Genomic DNA, 18354 nt, shown 5'->3' with positions numbered 1-18354 from the left:
ATCTTATGTTAACCGTAGCTTTAGACAGTATACTGTATGTTTACATGTATATGTTAACCATAGCTTTAGACAGTATACTGCATGTTTACATGTATATGTTAACCATAGCTTTAGACAGTATACTGCATGTTTACATGTATATGTTAACCATAGCTTTAGACAGTAGACTGTATGTTTACATCATGTATATGTTAACCATAGCTTTAGACAGTATACTGTATGTTTACATGTATATGTTAACCATAGCTTTAGACAGTATACTGTAGGGGTGTAACGGATCACGGATAATCCGTGATCCGTTCGGATCGCCCTCCACGGTTCGGAACGCATGTGTACCGCGGATCAATAGCAAAATCGTTTTTTTTTTTCTTTTTTTTCTTTCCTAACACCAGGGGAGCCACCCCTCCTAAATTTCGTTGTTTGGTACCTGTACTGTAGCAATGACAATAAAGACCATTCATTCATTCAAATGTAACCGGTAGAAAAACAATCATGTGCGCTTTATTCTCACTCTCTGCATGTGTACTGAGTTGACAACAACATTCATTCACTCATCTCTGTCCCAATTATATCACGTCATATCACCCGCTAAGCAGCCTGGGTGATTGTGTAAACACACAAAAAAAGTACTCTGTTACTTTGCAGCAGTGATGTTATATATATGTTGTTATATATAGATGTTATATATATATGTGATATATATATCAGTTTTGACATCTTGAATGTTGTTTTTTTGTTTCACACATTAAAAGTGGTGTTTTTACAGAATTCAAGGAAAATGTTGTTTTTATTAAAAAATATATATGTTTTGTGTTGATCCGAAAAATGATCCGATCCGTGACTCAAAATCCGTGACACGATCCGATCCGTGAGTTAGGTGATCCGTTACACCCCTAGTATACTGCATGTTTACATGTATATGTTAACCATAGCTTTAGACAGTATACTGCATGTTTACATGTATATGTTAACCATAGCTTTAGACAGTATACTGCATGTTTACATGTATATGTTAACCATAGCTTTAGACAGTATACTGCATGTTTACATGTATATGTTAACCATAGCTTTAGACAGTATACAGTATGTTTACATGTATATGTTAACCATAGCTTTAGACAGTATACAGTATGTTTACATGTATATGTTAACCATAGCTTTAGACAGTATACAGTATGTTTACATGTATATTCATTACATGTAAGTTCATGAAATCCACAATGGCTTTTTTTTCGCGGCTAGGCTACCGTGTTCTGCTACAACGAGTACTTGATATTCCTTCCATACAGCGTGCTTGCAATGGTGATTCTTCAGGTGACTTATTAGATTCGTTGTGTTGTAACTCGTAGACCTTTGCCCTCCTCTCCGAACTTTTGTTGAACATGTATTGCAAATTGCAAACGCAATATCTGCCTTAGAAATTGTGAAGAATGTCCACACCGGGGAAGGCATGTTTCGCTCGTGTCTCGTCTATACAAACTGCGTGCCTGAGCGCGGAAACCGGAAGCAGAGCGCGGAAACCGGAAACCGGAAGCAGAAATATTTCCGGCTTCATATTATCGGTTAAATATCGGCTAAATTTGATAATAAATACCGATACCGATAAACATTAATTCCCCAATATCGGGCCGATAATATCGTGCATCCCTAGTGTTGCTGTCTGGTAGTGTATGTGTATGCTAAACTAAACACAACTAAGGCTAAACAACATCTGTTATAGAAAATACATTGACAGAAGTAGAACTGTTTAGAGGAATATTGCCGGCGTGCTGTGATTGCGATTGATTAAAGTCCATTTGATAGGGCTTTTGTTACTGAGTAGATTTATTGTTGGGGTGGGGACACAAAAGTCAGACATGGAGCCAAACATGTCTAGCATGTTTTAGCAAGACATGTGCAGGTGAAAAGAGATAAGCGAGGGTGTCTAGCACCCGAGAAAGGGGTAGCAAGTAGTTCCCAGAAACCTCGCCTCTATTGTAATTGTCTGGTGTGTTGTACCCCCACCACACGACCTCCACAGGCCCCACCACATGACCACATGACCACATGTTGTTTGAGCCGTTTGTCACCCGAAATGTTTTCCTTCCCCTATAAAAGGGGAACTCTGAAGCTGCATCTTCGGCCTTCGCTGAATCGATGCTCTGACTTAGACTGGCCCCGTTTCTGTATATGTCTCTTGCTTGCCAGCAATCAATAATCTCATTACTCATATTGTGATGTAATCTCTGAAGAGCCAAATCTGCAGAATGGTTAACCCTAGACTTCAACCACAATTCCATTGGCCATGGAAGGAGGATAAATGTTATGTAAACTAGGGCATCTGTAACAATGTGAAATAGTAGTGATCTGATGTTGTTGACATGAGGTCATGTTATGTTTGCTGCGGTTGCCACGGTGCCCTAATGTTTCTGACGTGACGTGACGTACGTTGCAATTGCAGGACCTGTGTAGCCAGACCAGGCTGCAGTGTTGATGGCTGCACCATGAAGGCGCAACTACAAGTCACTGGTGAGTTCTTGTCAGATGTTCTCATAACGTGAGTAGCCAAAGGTTCAGCGATATGCCTTTTCATTAGACCCATGACAAGGAAAGAAGTAGGTCTAGTAAGCCACAATAACTTCATTCATTCTTGGATAAGGAAGCGATGCAACAACAGAGAACTTATGTCAAAAATAACCATGACTGTCATCTCTGTGTGTGTCCAGTGCTGTCGGCCAAACTGAAAGAGAACAAGAAGAACTGGTTTGGCCCGAGTCCGTACGTGGAGGTGGCCGTGGATGGACAGTCCAAGAAGACAGAGAAATGCAACAACACCCACAGCCCCAAGTGGAAGCAGGCAGTTACAGTGTAAGTAAAGGCTGCAGTAATAATGGCATTATGCTTTGCATTTATAAAAAGCAGTAACTAGTAGGACTACCCAGTACCTACGGTAGTTCTCATACTCAGGACCATTGCAACTTTGGAGTTTAACCATTTCACATATTTTTGCTCTTACTGACCCCTGTCTGTCTGTCTGTCTGTCTGTCTGCCTGTCTGCCTGTCTGTCTGTCTGTCTGTCTGTCTGGTTGAAGAACAGGACAACCGTGCCTGTTTAATCCTGTCTGCATGATCAGCATTTGCACTTGTGTCATATTAGTAATACTAAATAATTGTGTTAATTTAAATTTCAATTCAATCCGTAAAGAGGATGGATGGTTTAGACTTGGAATTATAATTGTCAGTCAAATGTCAAATGATATCTCAAATAATCAACAACTGTTTGATTAGATAGCCTTCTGTCTCTATTTTAGTAATAACTCCAACAAAAAAGACTTATGTGTCGCTTCTGTGATGTACTTTTTCAATGTTGCTAATGACAACCCTGGATGCTGATTTGGGGTCCTTTGTGCCCTGCCTTATCAGAGGGGTGCTGCACTGTTCACAGATGTGTAAAACCAGAACTGTAATCACTTATTGTGTCGTCCGTCCGTCCCGTCCCGTCCCCCAGGATTGTGACTCCCTTCAGTAAGCTAGTCTTCCGTGTGTGGAGCCACCAGACCCTGAAGGCTGACCTCCTGCTGGGCATGGCCACCCTGGAGATCAGTGACACTCTCAAGGCCAACGAGATGAAATGTGAGTTCAGGGTTGAGTTTCTGCGTGTTTCCTAACTTAGTGTGATAAAATGTATGTGTGACCAAGCTAGCGCATCAGGGCGTGTGCGTGTGTGTGCGTGTGTGCGTGTGTGTGTGTGTGTGTGTGTGTGTGCGCTTGTCTGTGAGGTAGCCCTCTCTACAGCCTCTCCCTCAGCCTCCATCTTGACTCTCAGGCAGGTGGAGAGGTTTACCCAGACCAGACTGCCAGTACAATGGTTCCTTTCACACACAGTCTACGTGGGCTACTGACCATGTGACCTAGATATCATCTCATTTGATTCACAAACTCCTGCTCTACAATTCTCACAGAAAACTGATACGCCCGCATGATGATGATGATGATGATGATGATGATGATGATGATGATGATTGTGTGTGTGTTCCAGTGAGTGAGGTGGTGAGGACCCTCCAGCTGTGTTCAGATAGAGAACCCAGGGACGTGGTAGGAGATCTGTCCGTCTGTCTCGACGGCATGCAGGTGGACCCAGAGACCTTCGCCTCGGCAGAGAGAGAGCACGGTGAGGAGGAGCCGTGGAGCCGTACCGACCCCTCCCACTCCTCGCCACTCCTGGGGGGTAATTCCATCAACAACGCTAAAGGAAAATCCAGGCTTATTCTGATAAATCTCGTGAGAGTGCCTGGTTCTTCCTTTATCGACGTTGATGGAATACCCCCCAGGGCTACTCTGTATTATGGTGGCATTTTCACAACCCCCCCCCACAAAAAAAACAACAGCAACAATGTCTTGGCTCCATGCTGCCCATTATCAGGGCCGAGGGTAGATTTATTGACAGATTCTGGTCTGATAGTTCATCTACTAAGGCACACTTGAACGTTGGCATCTTCCCCTCTCTGTTTCCCAGCTTCTGTTCCGAATGGGAGCGCCAGACAGAATGGAGACTGTGGCAACAGGTACAACCGATTTTTCTGCCTGCCTCTTAATAAGCATGTCCTATATGCTGTTGATATTCATACGGTTTGAATCCTACCTTCCGTCCAGTAAATGTTTTATTCTGTCATGAAGTTTGTTGTTTATCATGCTGAGGAGGAGTAGGGGTACTAGGTATTAACCCCGTCCTGTCCTGTCTCCAAGGTCCAGCAGAGATACGTCTCCCTCCAGTGACTCCACAGAGGACTGGGTCATCGTCCCTAACGGCCACACTGTCAACGGCACGGGGTCTCCCGCCCCGTCTCCAGGGGGCTCAAAGGCATCACGCCCGCCTAGACCCGCCCGCCCCCCTCCTCCCACCCCCCGCAGACCCACAGCCTCACCAGGTAGGCAGAATACTGTAGGATAGCATAGAAAATAGCATACAATACTACAGGATACCGTAGAATTACCAGAGTGCTGTAAAAACCTAAAATAATCCATAGAAATACCATCATATTATAGAGTTAAGAGTATCTTTCAATACAATAGAAAAACCTTCCTGGTTTGTATTGATGCTTTGATGGTAAGTCTAAAGCAATGTTCTCATGGACAGTGGACTACTACTACTCTTCATGCACAGTTTAATTCACTCACTGCCAAATCATTCCAGAGCACTCACCACCTAGAGTGTCAAGTGTTTTGTGTGGTATTTACCTAAACAAAATGGCCGCGAAACGAAGCGTCATCATTTATGCTTTTTGGTTGAATAAAGTCACCCTTTTAGACTCTAGAGTCTTGACAACTTAGGCGACTCTATTCACCCTGAGTTAAATACCAACAGTTCTCGTATTGACACGGTCCCTGTCCGTCTCCTCCAGCCTCCTCTAGTAGCCCGTCCCCTAGTGAGGTGAGCGAGGCTCCAGGTTCAGACGGCTCCTCCCTGTCCCAGGCCTCTGCCAGCGCGGCGTCGGACCCCCCCCAGGAGAACATGGCAGCAGCAGGAGGAGGAGGAGCAGAACCCCCGCTCCCCCAGACACCTAGAGCCCCCCCGGCCCCCGCCGGAGCCCCAACAACAGCCCCCCGAGTCTCAGCCAGTCTCCCAGCTGGGATCCCAGTCGGCCCTCCGGCTGGCCCTCCTGCGGGAGCCCCAGCTACACCCAGGGTCATGAGTAACGGACCCCTGCCGCCAGGGTAAGAGGACTTAACTCTCCCCTAGTTCACTACGGAGCCATTTGAGCTGTACTGGGCTGGCCTTTTTACAGCGTCCGCCATAGAAGCTTGGCTTAAAGCCAAGGTCATCATGTTGTGGATTTGTGGTAAGCAAGAGGCTAGTGCAGCTCACCAGTTCCTACGCAGTCCCTAACGACTATTTTTCTAACGATTAATCTAGCGATTATTTTTTCGATTAGTCGATTACTCTAACGACTAATTTAACGATTAGTCTGACAATTATTTTTTTTGCTTTTCGATTACCGGTAATGTATCACTTAATTTCCCCCAAAATAATGGCTGTATTGTCTCTCTCTGTTTAACAGTGTCTTTATAAAGCACTCTGGGTAATAGCTGCTGCTCTTATAAAACAAAGCAGCGTGTGACATGCACATTACTCAGACGGCCGCCCCTTTAAATTATCAGCTGATGTATGGGGGCTGTCTGTGGGCCTGCAATTAAACACAGACACCTTTTATTCGGCGACCTGCTACTACTACTACTGTAACTGCCTCTGTCAAACAGCCCCAGACACAGGCCCAATCACTGCTATGTTTAGCCAACTTGAATGCCAACATGGCCATCAGGGTTTTTCCTGGCTCAAAATGAGGCGGAGGTGGTACCAGTGGTGTTTGACATCGGGGGGGCCCATGAAGCGGGGCTGTCTGGGGGTGCTTAAACATCAAACACTTAATTTCTTGCATTCTGGTGAATTGATATGCACCAATTTGTGCCCTTTCTGCATCAATTTATGGTGGAAATGTCATTATTTATGTAAAGGAAAACACAATATTCAGGCACCAGATGACCATTCAAAATAATATAATGCAATATAAGGCTCTCAGGCATTCTGTACTTTCAAATATGTATTCTCCTTGAGCAGTCAACATACTATCAATTATTTCACTAGCAAAAACGAAAGCTAACTTATTTGCAAAACAGCGCCCCCGCCACCACGTTGGCGCAGTGCCGCTATTGCAGTTAGAAATGCTGCTATGTTATGATTAGCTAAATTGATGCTAACGTAGCATGCGAGCTACGAGCTAGATAACGTAGGTGCGAGCACCACAATGACAATAGGCTACCGTAGCTAGCCAGCTACATAGCTAACGTTACTAACACCAGAAGACAAGACATACAAACTGTGGTGAGCTACATTGCTTGTGTAACATTAGCTAGTAGCCTCCTCCATGTTTCCACTGGTCGCAGCCATGTTGTTTATTTGCGACGCACCGACGCACATTACGCAAGTCGACGTATTGACGTAGTCGATTACGTCGACTATGTCGACGCGTCGTCCCAGCCCTACTGAACGTGTTACGTAGGTTTTTAAATGTTTGCTATGAATAACTGTTCTGTTGACGCTCGAATGTAACCGTTACAACAAGCTCTCTACAGCTACGGTAATACCTGGAACTGGAGAATGTCTCTCCTACTTGACGGAGGCACTATATAGATTACATAATGAATGTGGACTTTAGTTTTCTTTAGACAACTAGTCTAGACAACTATGCAATTGCAGCCCTCCAAATGACCGTTAGAACCTTTTTAGTTGACATTCTTTACTAGTTCTACTGATCCATATTGCTACTTTAGTTGACTCTAGTCTGGTGTGTGTCGTGTGTGCAGATGGGAGCAGAGAGTGGACCAGAACGGCCGTATGTATTTCGTGGATCACATCGAGAAGAGGACTACCTGGGACAGGCCTGACAGTCTCCCTAGCGGGTAACACACTATACACCATGTAACACATTACACACCATGTAACACACTACACACCATGTAACACACTACACACCATGTAACACACTATACACCATGTAACACACTACACACCATGTAACACACTATACACCATGTAAAAAAGCTGTCCAAGCGTTGATTTGAACGTAAACCCCAATCGTAAGCAACTGTGACACAGTGTTAGAAATGACTTCTTGACCATCTGTTCCAGCTCCGTCGCTAGGTTAATCCTTAGCGTTGTCTATCCTCTAGGTGGGAGCGTCGCGTGGACCCCATGGGCAGGGTGTACTTCGTAGACCACATCACCAGGACCACCACGTGGCAGCGCCCCACGCAGGAGTCGGTGCGTAACTACGAGGAATGGCAGCACCAACGCAGCCAGCTACAGGGAGCCATGCAGCAGTTCAACCAGAGGTTCATCTACGGGGTGAGCAGAGCAACGACCCCCCGACCAGACCAGGAACAAACCCCTGGCTCCATAGTTATAGGCTGATCCAGATCTAGATCTTGTGATTTACCATTCCAAATGGTAAATGGACTGACTTACCGTATATAGCGCCTTATTCCAAAGAACTTTGCAATGCCCTCTCTCATTCACCCATTCACACACCAATGGCGGCAAGCTACCATGCAAGGTGCCAGCCTGCTCATTGGGAGCAATTTGGGGTTCAGTGTCTTGCCCACGAACCGCTGATCTGCCAACCTTGCGACCATTAGACGCCGACTCTACCTCCTGCACCGCAGCAGCCCCCCAGGTTGCGTGTTTGACTGAAACCAATACTGGGATTTCAAGATAATTCAGCTTAACTTGGAAGTGTTATTTGACACACTCCACTAATCTTTCACTCCTCCTTGGCTCTGTTTATTGCAGCTCCAAGACCAGCAGCAACCCCCCACCGCCAATAAAGAGTTTGACCCCCTGGGCCCGTTGCCCCACAGCTGGGGTAAGCATGGTGCCTCACCATGGCTGCTTACTGTTTCCACTAGAGTTATTTTCTTTTAGATATTGTACGGTACAGAGAGAGGAGTCCTAATGCTCCTGTCTTGTTGTGCGTGCGTGTGTGTGTGTGTGTGCGTGCGTGCGTGCGTGCGTGTGTGTGCGTGCGTGTGTGTGTGTGTGTATGTGTGTGTGTGTGTGTGTGTCTGTCTGTCTGTCTGTCTGTCTGTCTGTCTGTGTCTGACAGAGAAGAGAACCGACACCAATGGCAGAGTGTACTACGTTCAACACACGACACGGACGACCCAGTGGGAGGATCCCAGGACGCAAGGGTCAGTTCTCACTTAAATGTGTTCTAGGTTATGTTTAGTGCACGTGCGTGTGTTCTCTAGCTGGTAAATGAGGGTGTGTGTGTGTGTGTGTGTGTGTGTGTGTGTCTGTACACCCTAGGCTATTGTATGAGTGTGGGTATTTGCTCTATGTGTGTCCCGTAGCTGGTAAATGAATGTGTGTGCAGGCTAGTAGATAAATATGTTCTGTCTGTGTGCCTTCCAGGTTGCTTAATGACAAGCCTCTACCAGAGGGTTGGGAGATGAGGTTCACGGTGGACGGCATCCCCTACTTCGTAGACCACAACAGGAGAACCACCACCTACATCGACCCCCGTACCGGCAAATCCTCACTGTGAGTTTCAAGAAAAAAAACATCAACAAGATATTCAAGATGAGCGTCCTCTGATTCTATCACTAGATTGATGATTGATAATTGTGGTTTTATCTCATATTGTATTGGTGCCAGTCCCTGCAAAATAGCACAGAACAGATATCAGTGTTATTATTATTATTATTATTATTATTTTATTTTTTCAGAGTGGGGCAGTCCCACTCATATTTTTTCTTTATTGTGATAGAGATAGTAGAGATTTGACAGGAAGGATGGGTAAGAGAGAGAGGAGGGATGACATGCAGGATATGTCCGTGGCCGGACTCGAACCGGAAACCCTGCGGTTACTTGGTCAACGCTTAGTCCACTACGCCACCTAAGCGCCCCCAAGATATCAGTGTTATTGACCAGTTTGTCTCTCTTCCTCCTCTCCCCCCCTGCAGTGAGAACGGACCCCAGATCACCTACGTCAGGGACTTCAAGGCCAAAGTGCAGTACTTCAGATTCTGGTGTCAGGTTGGTGAAAAAACTGCCTTATTACAATGGAAATGTCCTAATCTAATGGATTTCTCTTGTATACCTGTCAACAATAATTTCCTACTGGAGTATTCTAATCTGTTCTATTCTGTCTCACTCAAGAATCTGACTTCATTTCTGTCCCTCAGCAATTGTCTATGTCCCAGCACATCAAGATCACAGTCACACGCAAAACCCTGTTTGAGGACTCCTTTCAACAAGTGAGTGTTATTGTTTATATATTGTCTCAGCTTGACCCCCGCTGGTTGAAGGACTTGTGTTAAAGGAATGTTGTAACTGTCTCTAACTCCCCCACTCCCTTCTCTGTCTCTCCCCCTCCCCCTCCCCCCCCCACAGATCATGAGCTTCCATCCACAAGACCTGAGACGGAGGCTGTGGATCATCTTCCCTGGAGAGGAGGGTTTGGATTACGGAGGAGTTGCTAGGCAAGTTACCCTCACTGTCGTGCCTCCGCAGACTGATGTCTGTGTTGTGAATGCGTCCGTGGCTGATTCCATGCCTGCACTGGACTCTTGTGTCGTATTTATTTATTGTACCTTTTCCCTGTTTGTTGTAATCTGGTGTCTCTTTATGTACACATGCTCCACAGGGAGTGATTCTATTATAGATTAGTAATGCCTGGTTCCTCCCCCTCGTACAAGAAGTGGTTATTTCTAATACTATATCTGTGTTATCAATTAGTAATGCCTGGTCTCCTCCCTCGTTCAGGGAGTGGTTCTTTATAATATTATATCTCTATTGTAGATTAGTAATGTCTGGTCTCCCCCCTCGTACAGAGAGTGGTTCTTTATAATATTTTATCTCTATTGTAGATTAGTAATGTCTGGTCTCCCCCCTTGTACAGGGAGTGGTTCTTTATAATATTATATCTCTATTGTAGATTAGTAATGTCTGGTCTCCCCCCTTGTACAGGGAGTGGTTCTTTATAATATTATATCTCTATTGTAGATTAGTAATGTCTGGTCTCCCCCCTCGTACAGGGAGTGGTTCTTCCTGCTGTCCCATGAGGTGTTGAACCCCATGTACTGTTTGTTTGAGTACGCCGGGAAGGACAACTACTGTCTACAGATCAACCCTGCGTCCTACATCAACCCAGACCACCTCAAGTACTTCAAGTTCATTGGACGCTTCATCGCCATGGTAACAAACATTTCTGCAATCTTGGAATGAGGTTGTTGTTGTCGTTGTTGCTGTGGTTGGCTTTTTAATATATGTATATAGCACTGCTTCCTCGTTAGATTAACTTCACTTATTTACTGTAGATTAGATGTGATTGTCCTCTGAGGGAGTTTATGTCCACATGGTCGCACGTTACATCCCATAAATAGACAAAGACCAACAAAACAAAACACCCAGACATAACATTTACAATACCAAACCTCCGCACACCCACGACAGACCGAAGACTACAACAGCACGATAAACAGTGGTAGATCAGTCCATCAGCTGTTGGAGGTGTTCATAGTTGTGGGGGAGATGAAGCTTCTGCTGAACCAGGCCTTCTGACAGCTGAGGCCCCGCTACCTACGTCCCTACAGATGGTCATCTTTCCAACCAGCGGTGGAGTGGGTGCTCAGGGTCTAAGGTGGAGTGGGTGGTCAGGGTCTAAGGTGATGAACTGGTTGCCATCGGATAGCATTGTTGTTGAGGTCAGAGACATTTAGGTGGTAGATTGTCCTGTTATTTTGGAGAAAGCGTGGGTGGATTTCCACTAAGTTTGTTTCTGTTGGTGGTGGCTGTGAGCATGGACATAATAGCAGAAGCTGCCACAGAGTAGGACTGCTTCCTGGATGCTGCGGTACAGTAAGAGGTAGCAGTTAGCAGTGCAGTGGGTGGGTGTTTGACATGGAGGGAGCAGAGTTTGGAGTGGTCGATGGAGTCTCTGTTTTCCACTGTGTGTGGGCGCTGAAGGAGAGTGTGAACTAGGGATGGACGGTTTTTCGGTTATACCGAAAACCGGGGTTTATAAAAATAGAAACGGTTTTTTATCAAAACCGTCTGAAACCGTTTATTTTTTTATTTTTTAGAAGAATAAAATAGAATAAGAATAAAACTGGAACATGTCACATGTTTGTCGTGTGTGAAAATAACAATGATACAGTCTGAATCTGCTGCGCAATGAGTGAGAGGTTTGGTCAGTTGTGAAGAATAACTGAGGATTAATATCTAATTGGGATTATATTTAAGGGTAACGAATCACTCTATGGGAAAGATAGTTGCCTTCAGTTATTGGTAGACAGGAAAGGTTTTTTACAATTACTCGCTTACATTTAATAAGATCATTTTCGCTGCTCTCTGTAAAGCGCATTGGGTCACTTTTGTGAGAAATGCGCTATAGAAATAAAATGTGATTTGATTTGATATCAATCAATCAATCAAACTTTATTTATGTTCTATAGCACAAATCATGCATTGAATGTAACTCCAAGTGCAGTATTTACTAAACCACAATATAATAAAACAAGAGCTATACGGATCAAGAGTGTTTGTGCACAGCGCCACTGTGTGTGAAGGCGCTACTGAAAGTGATGACAGAACGCATGTCTCAGAAGATACGCGGTCACTTAGTGACGCAAAGGTAGTTCTGTATTTATCTCTATCTGCATTAGTAAATTTATTTTGAAAGCTCTATTTTGACAGCTCTACCATGGGCACTTTTATTTTGATGGGGCATTCTTTGTTGATTGACTTACGACAGTTCAGGACGAGTCAGTCTCGCGGCATGTGGTTTTTATGAAAAGCTTTAAGTATGTTCACTGCATAATTCTAAGTCTAATATGTCAGTGATTATTGAGCAGTATTCAAATATTTAAATACATTGAGCAGCAGCTGAAACTTTGTCTAAGAACCAAGATATTGAGAAAGCAGTTCATTCAATGAAGACGCTGTTCCAAGAGATGATCTTCCGTGCAGGCGTGCACCCTGGATCAGCGGAGCTGGTGTGTTAAGTGTTCATGTGTTTTCTTGTATGGTGTAGCTTACAAAAGTCTGCCTTTCCACTTATATTTGTGAAACTAAGTAGCCTAAATGTGTTGCGACTGTGCTTACGGTGTTTTAATGGTGTTCGACATGAGTGTATTGTAGCAGTAGGGCTCAATTATTTGAAATTGGCGCTCTTTTTTTTAAAACTTTTTTTTATTTATTTTTTTTACATTTATTTTTCGGTTAACCGGAAAACCCCGGTTTTAGTCTTTGACGGTTTTTCGGTTTCAATAATTGGAAACCGTCCATCCCTAGTGTGAACCCAGGTATTTGAAAGCCCATTGGTTCTACACAGGTTCTATGGGGTGGTGGTGTTGGCCTGGCCTAGTGGATAGTGAGTTAGACTGGTGATCAGAAGGTCAATGACTTCAAATCCCACCTGGGAACACCACCGCTAGTGTGTACTCGAGTAAGGCACATAGCACTAAGTTACTCCAGGGAGACTGTCCGTGTCATCTTTGATTGTAAGTCGCTTTGGATAAAAGCATCTGCTAAATGGTGAAAATGTAATAATAATATTCATAATCATAATAATAATAACTTATATTATAAATATAGCACCTTTCACAAACCCAAGGACCATTTACAAGGGAATGGGATAAACAGAACAGAGCCAGAGAGACAAACACACAAAACAAGAAACAGTGAAACAGCTACTACGGGTTGAATGCAATGGTCAATAGATGGGTTTTAAGGGCAGCTTTGAATATGTCCAGGGTTGGAGAGACATGGATATCCTTGGGTAGAGAGTTCCAGAGGGTGGGGGCTATCACACTGAAGGCTCTGTACCCGAAGGTCCGGAGTTTGGCACCTCAGAGTTTGGCGCCTCAAGAGTTCTGGATGCAGTGTAGTGGTGGAGGAGATCAGAGAGGTACTGGGGGGCCGTGGAGGGATTTGTAGGTGAGCAGGAGGAGTTTAAATGTGATGCGGTGTTTGACTGGGAGCCAGTGCAGACGGGCGAGGATGGGGCTGATGTGCTGCCAGGGCTTGGTGCGGGTGAGAACCCTGGCAGCGGAGTTATGCACGTACCTGGAGCCTGTCCACTGGTTTCAGTGTCTTGTTTCGGTCATGTTGAGCAACAAGCAGGTCGTTATTGGTGTATTGTTTGAGATTGATTTATTCTATGGCATAACAGTGGTTAGCAAGTAGCCAGTGGTCTGTTGACAGTTGTTGTTGTTCTGGTTGTCTCCTCCCCTCCAGGCGCTGTTCCATGGGAAGTTCATCGACACAGGATTCTCTCTGCCCTTCTACAAGCGCATCCTCAACAAACCTCTGGCTCTCAAAGATCTGGAGTCTATAGACCCCGAGTTCTACAACTCCCTCATCTGGATCAAGTAAGACCGGGGCCCGGGGCGATAGGGACTAGGGAATATAGGAATTGATGTTTGGAAAGCCTTCCTTTTGAAGTTGCAGTACGAACTATAGTGATTTCAAGGGTATTTTGATGGTTCTGTATGACTTCCATGATGATGATGATGATGATGATGATGCTGATCCTACAGGGACAACAACCTAGAAGAGTGTGGTCTGGAGATGTACTTCTCTGTGGACAAGGAGATATTGGGTGAGGTCACCACTCACGAGCTGAAGCCAGACGGGGGAAACGTCCTGGTCACTGAGGAGAACAAGGAGGAATACATCAGGTACGCCTTCACACCTGCTGGGACAAACAGTGTGGACGTTGCAGGAAATGCTATGGCTGCCATGTTCCATTTTGTTTTTGCTTATGCAATATGCAAACATGAATTCTATAATTAACATCATGTATATAAACTATATTCATATGCATTATCTATGGACCAAAACATGTTCTAAACAAAAAAGGACATTGTTTGTCTCAACCAAGTTTGCCTTTCTCTGTGTTTCTTCATCCCGTGGTGTGTGTGTTCCTCAGGCTGGTAGCAGAGTGGAGGTTGTCGAGAGGCGTGGAAGAACAGAACCAGGCCTTCTTTGAGGGCTTCAACGAGGTCCTCCCTCAGCAGTACCTGCAGTACTTTGATGCTAAGGAACTAGAGGTACAATGTGCAATGGGATCATCATTATGGTTTGACATTAATAAACTCTCATTGAATGTGGACAAAACCAAACTGATGGTCTTTGGAAACCGCAAAATAGATACACAAGTGCAAGTAACAATAGACAACGTCAGTATTGAACAAGTATATGAGAACATTTCTAGGAGTAATATTAGACAGTAAATTCTGTTGGAAATCTCATATAAGATACCTTAGATCCAAAGTATCAAGGAGTATTGCAGTATTGTGCAGGGCAAAACATATTCTGGAACAGAGGATGTTGTATACTCTATATTGTTGTCTTGTCTTACCATATTTGAGTTACTGTGTGGAGATATGGGGGAATGCATACAAAAGCACTCTAAAACCATTGATTACACTTCAGAAAAAAGCTATGAGAATTGTACATAAGGTCGGATTTCGTGATCACACAAATAACTTGTTCCTAATGTCAAATGCCTTAAAGCGCATGGACTTATTAAAATTTAAACTGGCTCAGTTAATGTATAAAGCAAAGACTCCCAGGTAACATTCAACAATGATTTATATTAGAGAGGGATAAGGGATATACGGTAATTTGAGAGGTAACCACAACTTTAACAAGGGTTATGCTCGCACAAATCTCAGGAGCAGGTGCATATCATTCTACGGAGTTACCATGTGGAATGGGCTAGATTAAAAAATTAAGGAAAGCAGAAATATTGCTCTATTTAAAAAAAATACCAAAATGAGGAAAGGGAAGGTTGTTAATCTTCTGGATACTAAAATGTGGTTTTCTTTATCTTTTTCTTTTGTATTACATTGTGGATACTGATGTTTGTTATTTATTTATTTTGTGTTGTTTCAGTATTAAGAATGGAAAATTATGTTTATTTATTTATTTTGTGTTACAACACAACAGTACTGTTGATACTGAAATGTATTAATTAATTAATTGGATTGTATAATTTAAGTATAATTGTTCTCACTTGAGAGTGAGGGATAGGGGGAGGACATGACAAGCTTAGGCTTCATCCTACTCCCTTTCCAACATTGATAGGCCTGTACTCTTCGTATTAGTTATTTGTTCTTTTATTATTTTAAATCATGTTCGAAATAAAAGATTCATTCATTCATTCATCACACCAATTCTCTGAAAGCTTTGGACTGACCGAATCATTTTCATTCAAATACATAGTGTTTGAATTAGTATTAATCTGTGTTGCATTGGATAGATTGACCAGTTTTGCTCAAACCGGCGATCCCATTCATACTTATATATTATATATACATACATTCATACTTATATATTATGTATACATACATTCATACTTATATTATATATATACATACATGTATTGTGTGTAACAGGACTGCTCTCCTCCTTGCTATAGTTTAACATCAAGTGTGTCTCTCCCACTAGGTGATGCTGTGTGGCATGCAGGAGATAGACTTGGTGGACTGGCAGAGGAACACCATCTACAGACACTACGCTCGCAGCAGCAAGCAGATCCTGTGGTTTTGGCAGGTCAGTATGCCTATGCAGTCTGCTACTACAGCTGTTGCTTTTGCTAGGAAGTACCATTCTCCTGTTGATCAGCTTCTATTTAGTCCCACACCAGTGTTTCCTCTACCAGTGTTCTACCAGTCCTCTATGTCTATGTATGGGAACACTGCTACACTACTGCTGTTACATACTGTAGGATGGCTGTATCCTTGTGTGGTCTGATTTTGACTGGTACTGTATATCCAACAATTAAATAATAATACTATATACAATTGAGAAGGCTATGGTCTCGGTGGCAGTTTGCAAAAGAGATGGACAATGAGAAGCGTATGATAGTGTTACAGTTGGTAGGCTGTATAACTGACATGGCTGTTGGTAGGCTGTATAACTGACATGGCTGTTTTGTGTTTCCAGTTTGTGAAAGAGATGGACAACGAGAAACGTATGAGGCTGCTCCAGTTCGTCACTGGGACCTGTCGTCTCCCTATGGGGGGCTTCGCTGACCTCATGGGTATGTTGCACAACAGGCCACGTTGTTGTTACACTGTAACACAGCTACAATACTGTACACTAGAGGTCTGCAAGCGTCAAAATAGGCTTCGGGCGCAGGTAGGGCTCGGGCCAGGGTAAATGCCTAGCTCGTCAGGTAGGGCTGAGATTTCAGGCCCGCGCAGACCTCTACTGTACACGCTCATACACTAGTACGTGTAGGTTACGTCTAGAACCATCCAGCTTTGAATCAACGACTGTCATCTTTGATCATGTTTCGTCCCTGCAGGGAGTAACGGGCCCCAGAAGTTCTGCATCGAGAAAGTGGGCAAAGAGAACTGGCTTCCAAGAAGTCACACTTGGTATGTTCCCTCATGGGGATTCGCTCTCGAGACATTGAATCACTTACGGGGTGGAATGGGGCTAAATTCCAAGCATACCTCTGAGATTATGCCAGGGTCTCCTTTCTGAACCCAATTTAGATTAAGCTTTGCACTTGCCACACAAGATCTCCTTTCACGTCAGACTACTTTTTAAATAGAATACATCTTATTTATTTGTTATTGCCCTCTAGAGGGGAATTTGACTAGACCAGTTTAAAAAGCGCTAGCAATACACAATGTGTTATGTTTTGAACCGACATTCAAAGTGTTAATTGTCTAAATTTGATCGTATCGTTTCCCTTCACCAGCTTTAACCGTCTGGACCTGCCTCCGTATAAGAGCTATGAACAGTTGAAGGAGAAGCTGATGCTTGCCATCGAGGAGACTGAGGGCTTCGGACAGGAGTAACCTAACACAGAAAAGATGGATGGGTTTGGACAGGAGTACAGTTCAGCAGTATGGGGCTGGGGTGAGCCCTCTCCCTTACCACGACGCAGCAACATGGACCTAGCCCAGGGCAGCCCTCTCCATACATGTTACCTTTCATGCAAGAGCACTTTCCTCCTGGCTCACTGCTCTTCTATTGGCCCATTGACAAGGCCACGAGCTGCAGACATACAGACCCACCCCCTTGCTCTCATCTGCAGCCAGACACCCATGTGTGGAACCGTACACCCCCTTCTTCTTACGCATCCCTGGCAACACTCATATTGACTGACTCACCTTTCACTCCTGACCTGTGTGTGACCCCTGATCCAGCTTGCCTTATTCAACCCACCCTGTCCACATAGGAAGAAGAAAAAGAAGAAGTAGAAGAGGAGGAGGAGGAGGAGGAGGAGGAGGAGGAGGAGGAGAAGGGAATATCATCCTACCCGTGTGTTATGTGTGCACTGTGTATGTTTATGTCCTCTCTGCACACTGCAGTGATCTAATCATGGGAGACTCGCTCTGACCTATGCACTCTAATGTCTATAACTGTTTCATTTCTCCTGAGCCCAGACTGGTACAGCAGTCGATGGATGGATGGATGCTTGGATGCTTGGATGGATGGATGCTTGGATGGATGGATGCTTGAATGGATGGATGGATGGATGGATGGATGGATGGATGGATGGATGCTAGGTTGAGTGGTTTATCAGTTACTAAAGACTTTATTATTTCTCCCTTGTTGATTTCTGACATTTAGAGATTACAGTATTTTACTTGATTTAACATGTTGCTTTCCTAACTGAAAAATGTACTTAAACCCTTCTACAGTAAGATAGTGGTGAATGTTATAATAAGAGGCTATATTTTTCTGTGCAATAGTTTTCTAGTAAAAAATGTTTATGCCCATAGTATAGCATACCAGGAATTGGTTAAATCCAACGTTTTTCCTCAATACACAGTTGGGTATCATTATGATCC

General features: G+C 44.0%; 1 protein-coding gene across 1 annotated transcript; it reads left to right on the top strand.

The window, feature by feature from the left end:
- The first annotated feature begins 2465 nt into the window (after positions 1-2465).
- LOC308173398 (E3 ubiquitin-protein ligase Itchy-like) lies at positions 2466-17588 on the top strand. Its single transcript, XM_080548415.1, has 23 exons — positions 2466-2508; positions 2706-2847; positions 3488-3612; positions 4019-4150; positions 4496-4544; positions 4726-4907; positions 5382-5694; positions 7342-7437; positions 7708-7882; positions 8327-8399; positions 8640-8724; positions 8948-9076; positions 9499-9571; positions 9721-9792; positions 9929-10021; positions 10577-10732; positions 13775-13908; positions 14077-14217; positions 14469-14589; positions 15992-16096; positions 16490-16586; positions 16854-16926; positions 17256-17588. Exons 1-23 carry the CDS (start codon positions 2484-2486, stop codon positions 17353-17355), a joined length of 2691 nt encoding a protein of 896 aa, XP_080404541.1. The 5' UTR covers positions 2466-2483; the 3' UTR covers positions 17356-17588.
- Positions 17589-18354: the final 766 nt, after the last annotated feature.

The sequence above is a fragment of the Nansenia antarctica genome (assembly GCF_963989245.1).
Source record: "Nansenia antarctica genome assembly, chromosome: 18".
NCBI classification, from domain to species: Eukaryota; Metazoa; Chordata; class Actinopteri; order Argentiniformes; family Microstomatidae; genus Nansenia; species Nansenia antarctica.
Note: the sequence above shows the minus strand (reverse complement) of the source record. Positions and strands in the feature narration are given on the sequence as shown.

Coding starts and splice junctions, on each gene's coding strand:
- LOC308173398 (XM_080548415.1), top strand. CDS start 2,484: ATGAAGGCGCAACTACAAGTCACTG. Junction 10,733..13,774: donor TTGGACGCTTCATCGCCATG/GTAACAAACATT, acceptor CCTCCCCTCCAG/GCGCTGTTCCATGGGAAGTT. Junction 16,097..16,489: donor AGATCCTGTGGTTTTGGCAG/GTCAGTATGCCT, acceptor TTGTGTTTCCAG/TTTGTGAAAGAGATGGACAA.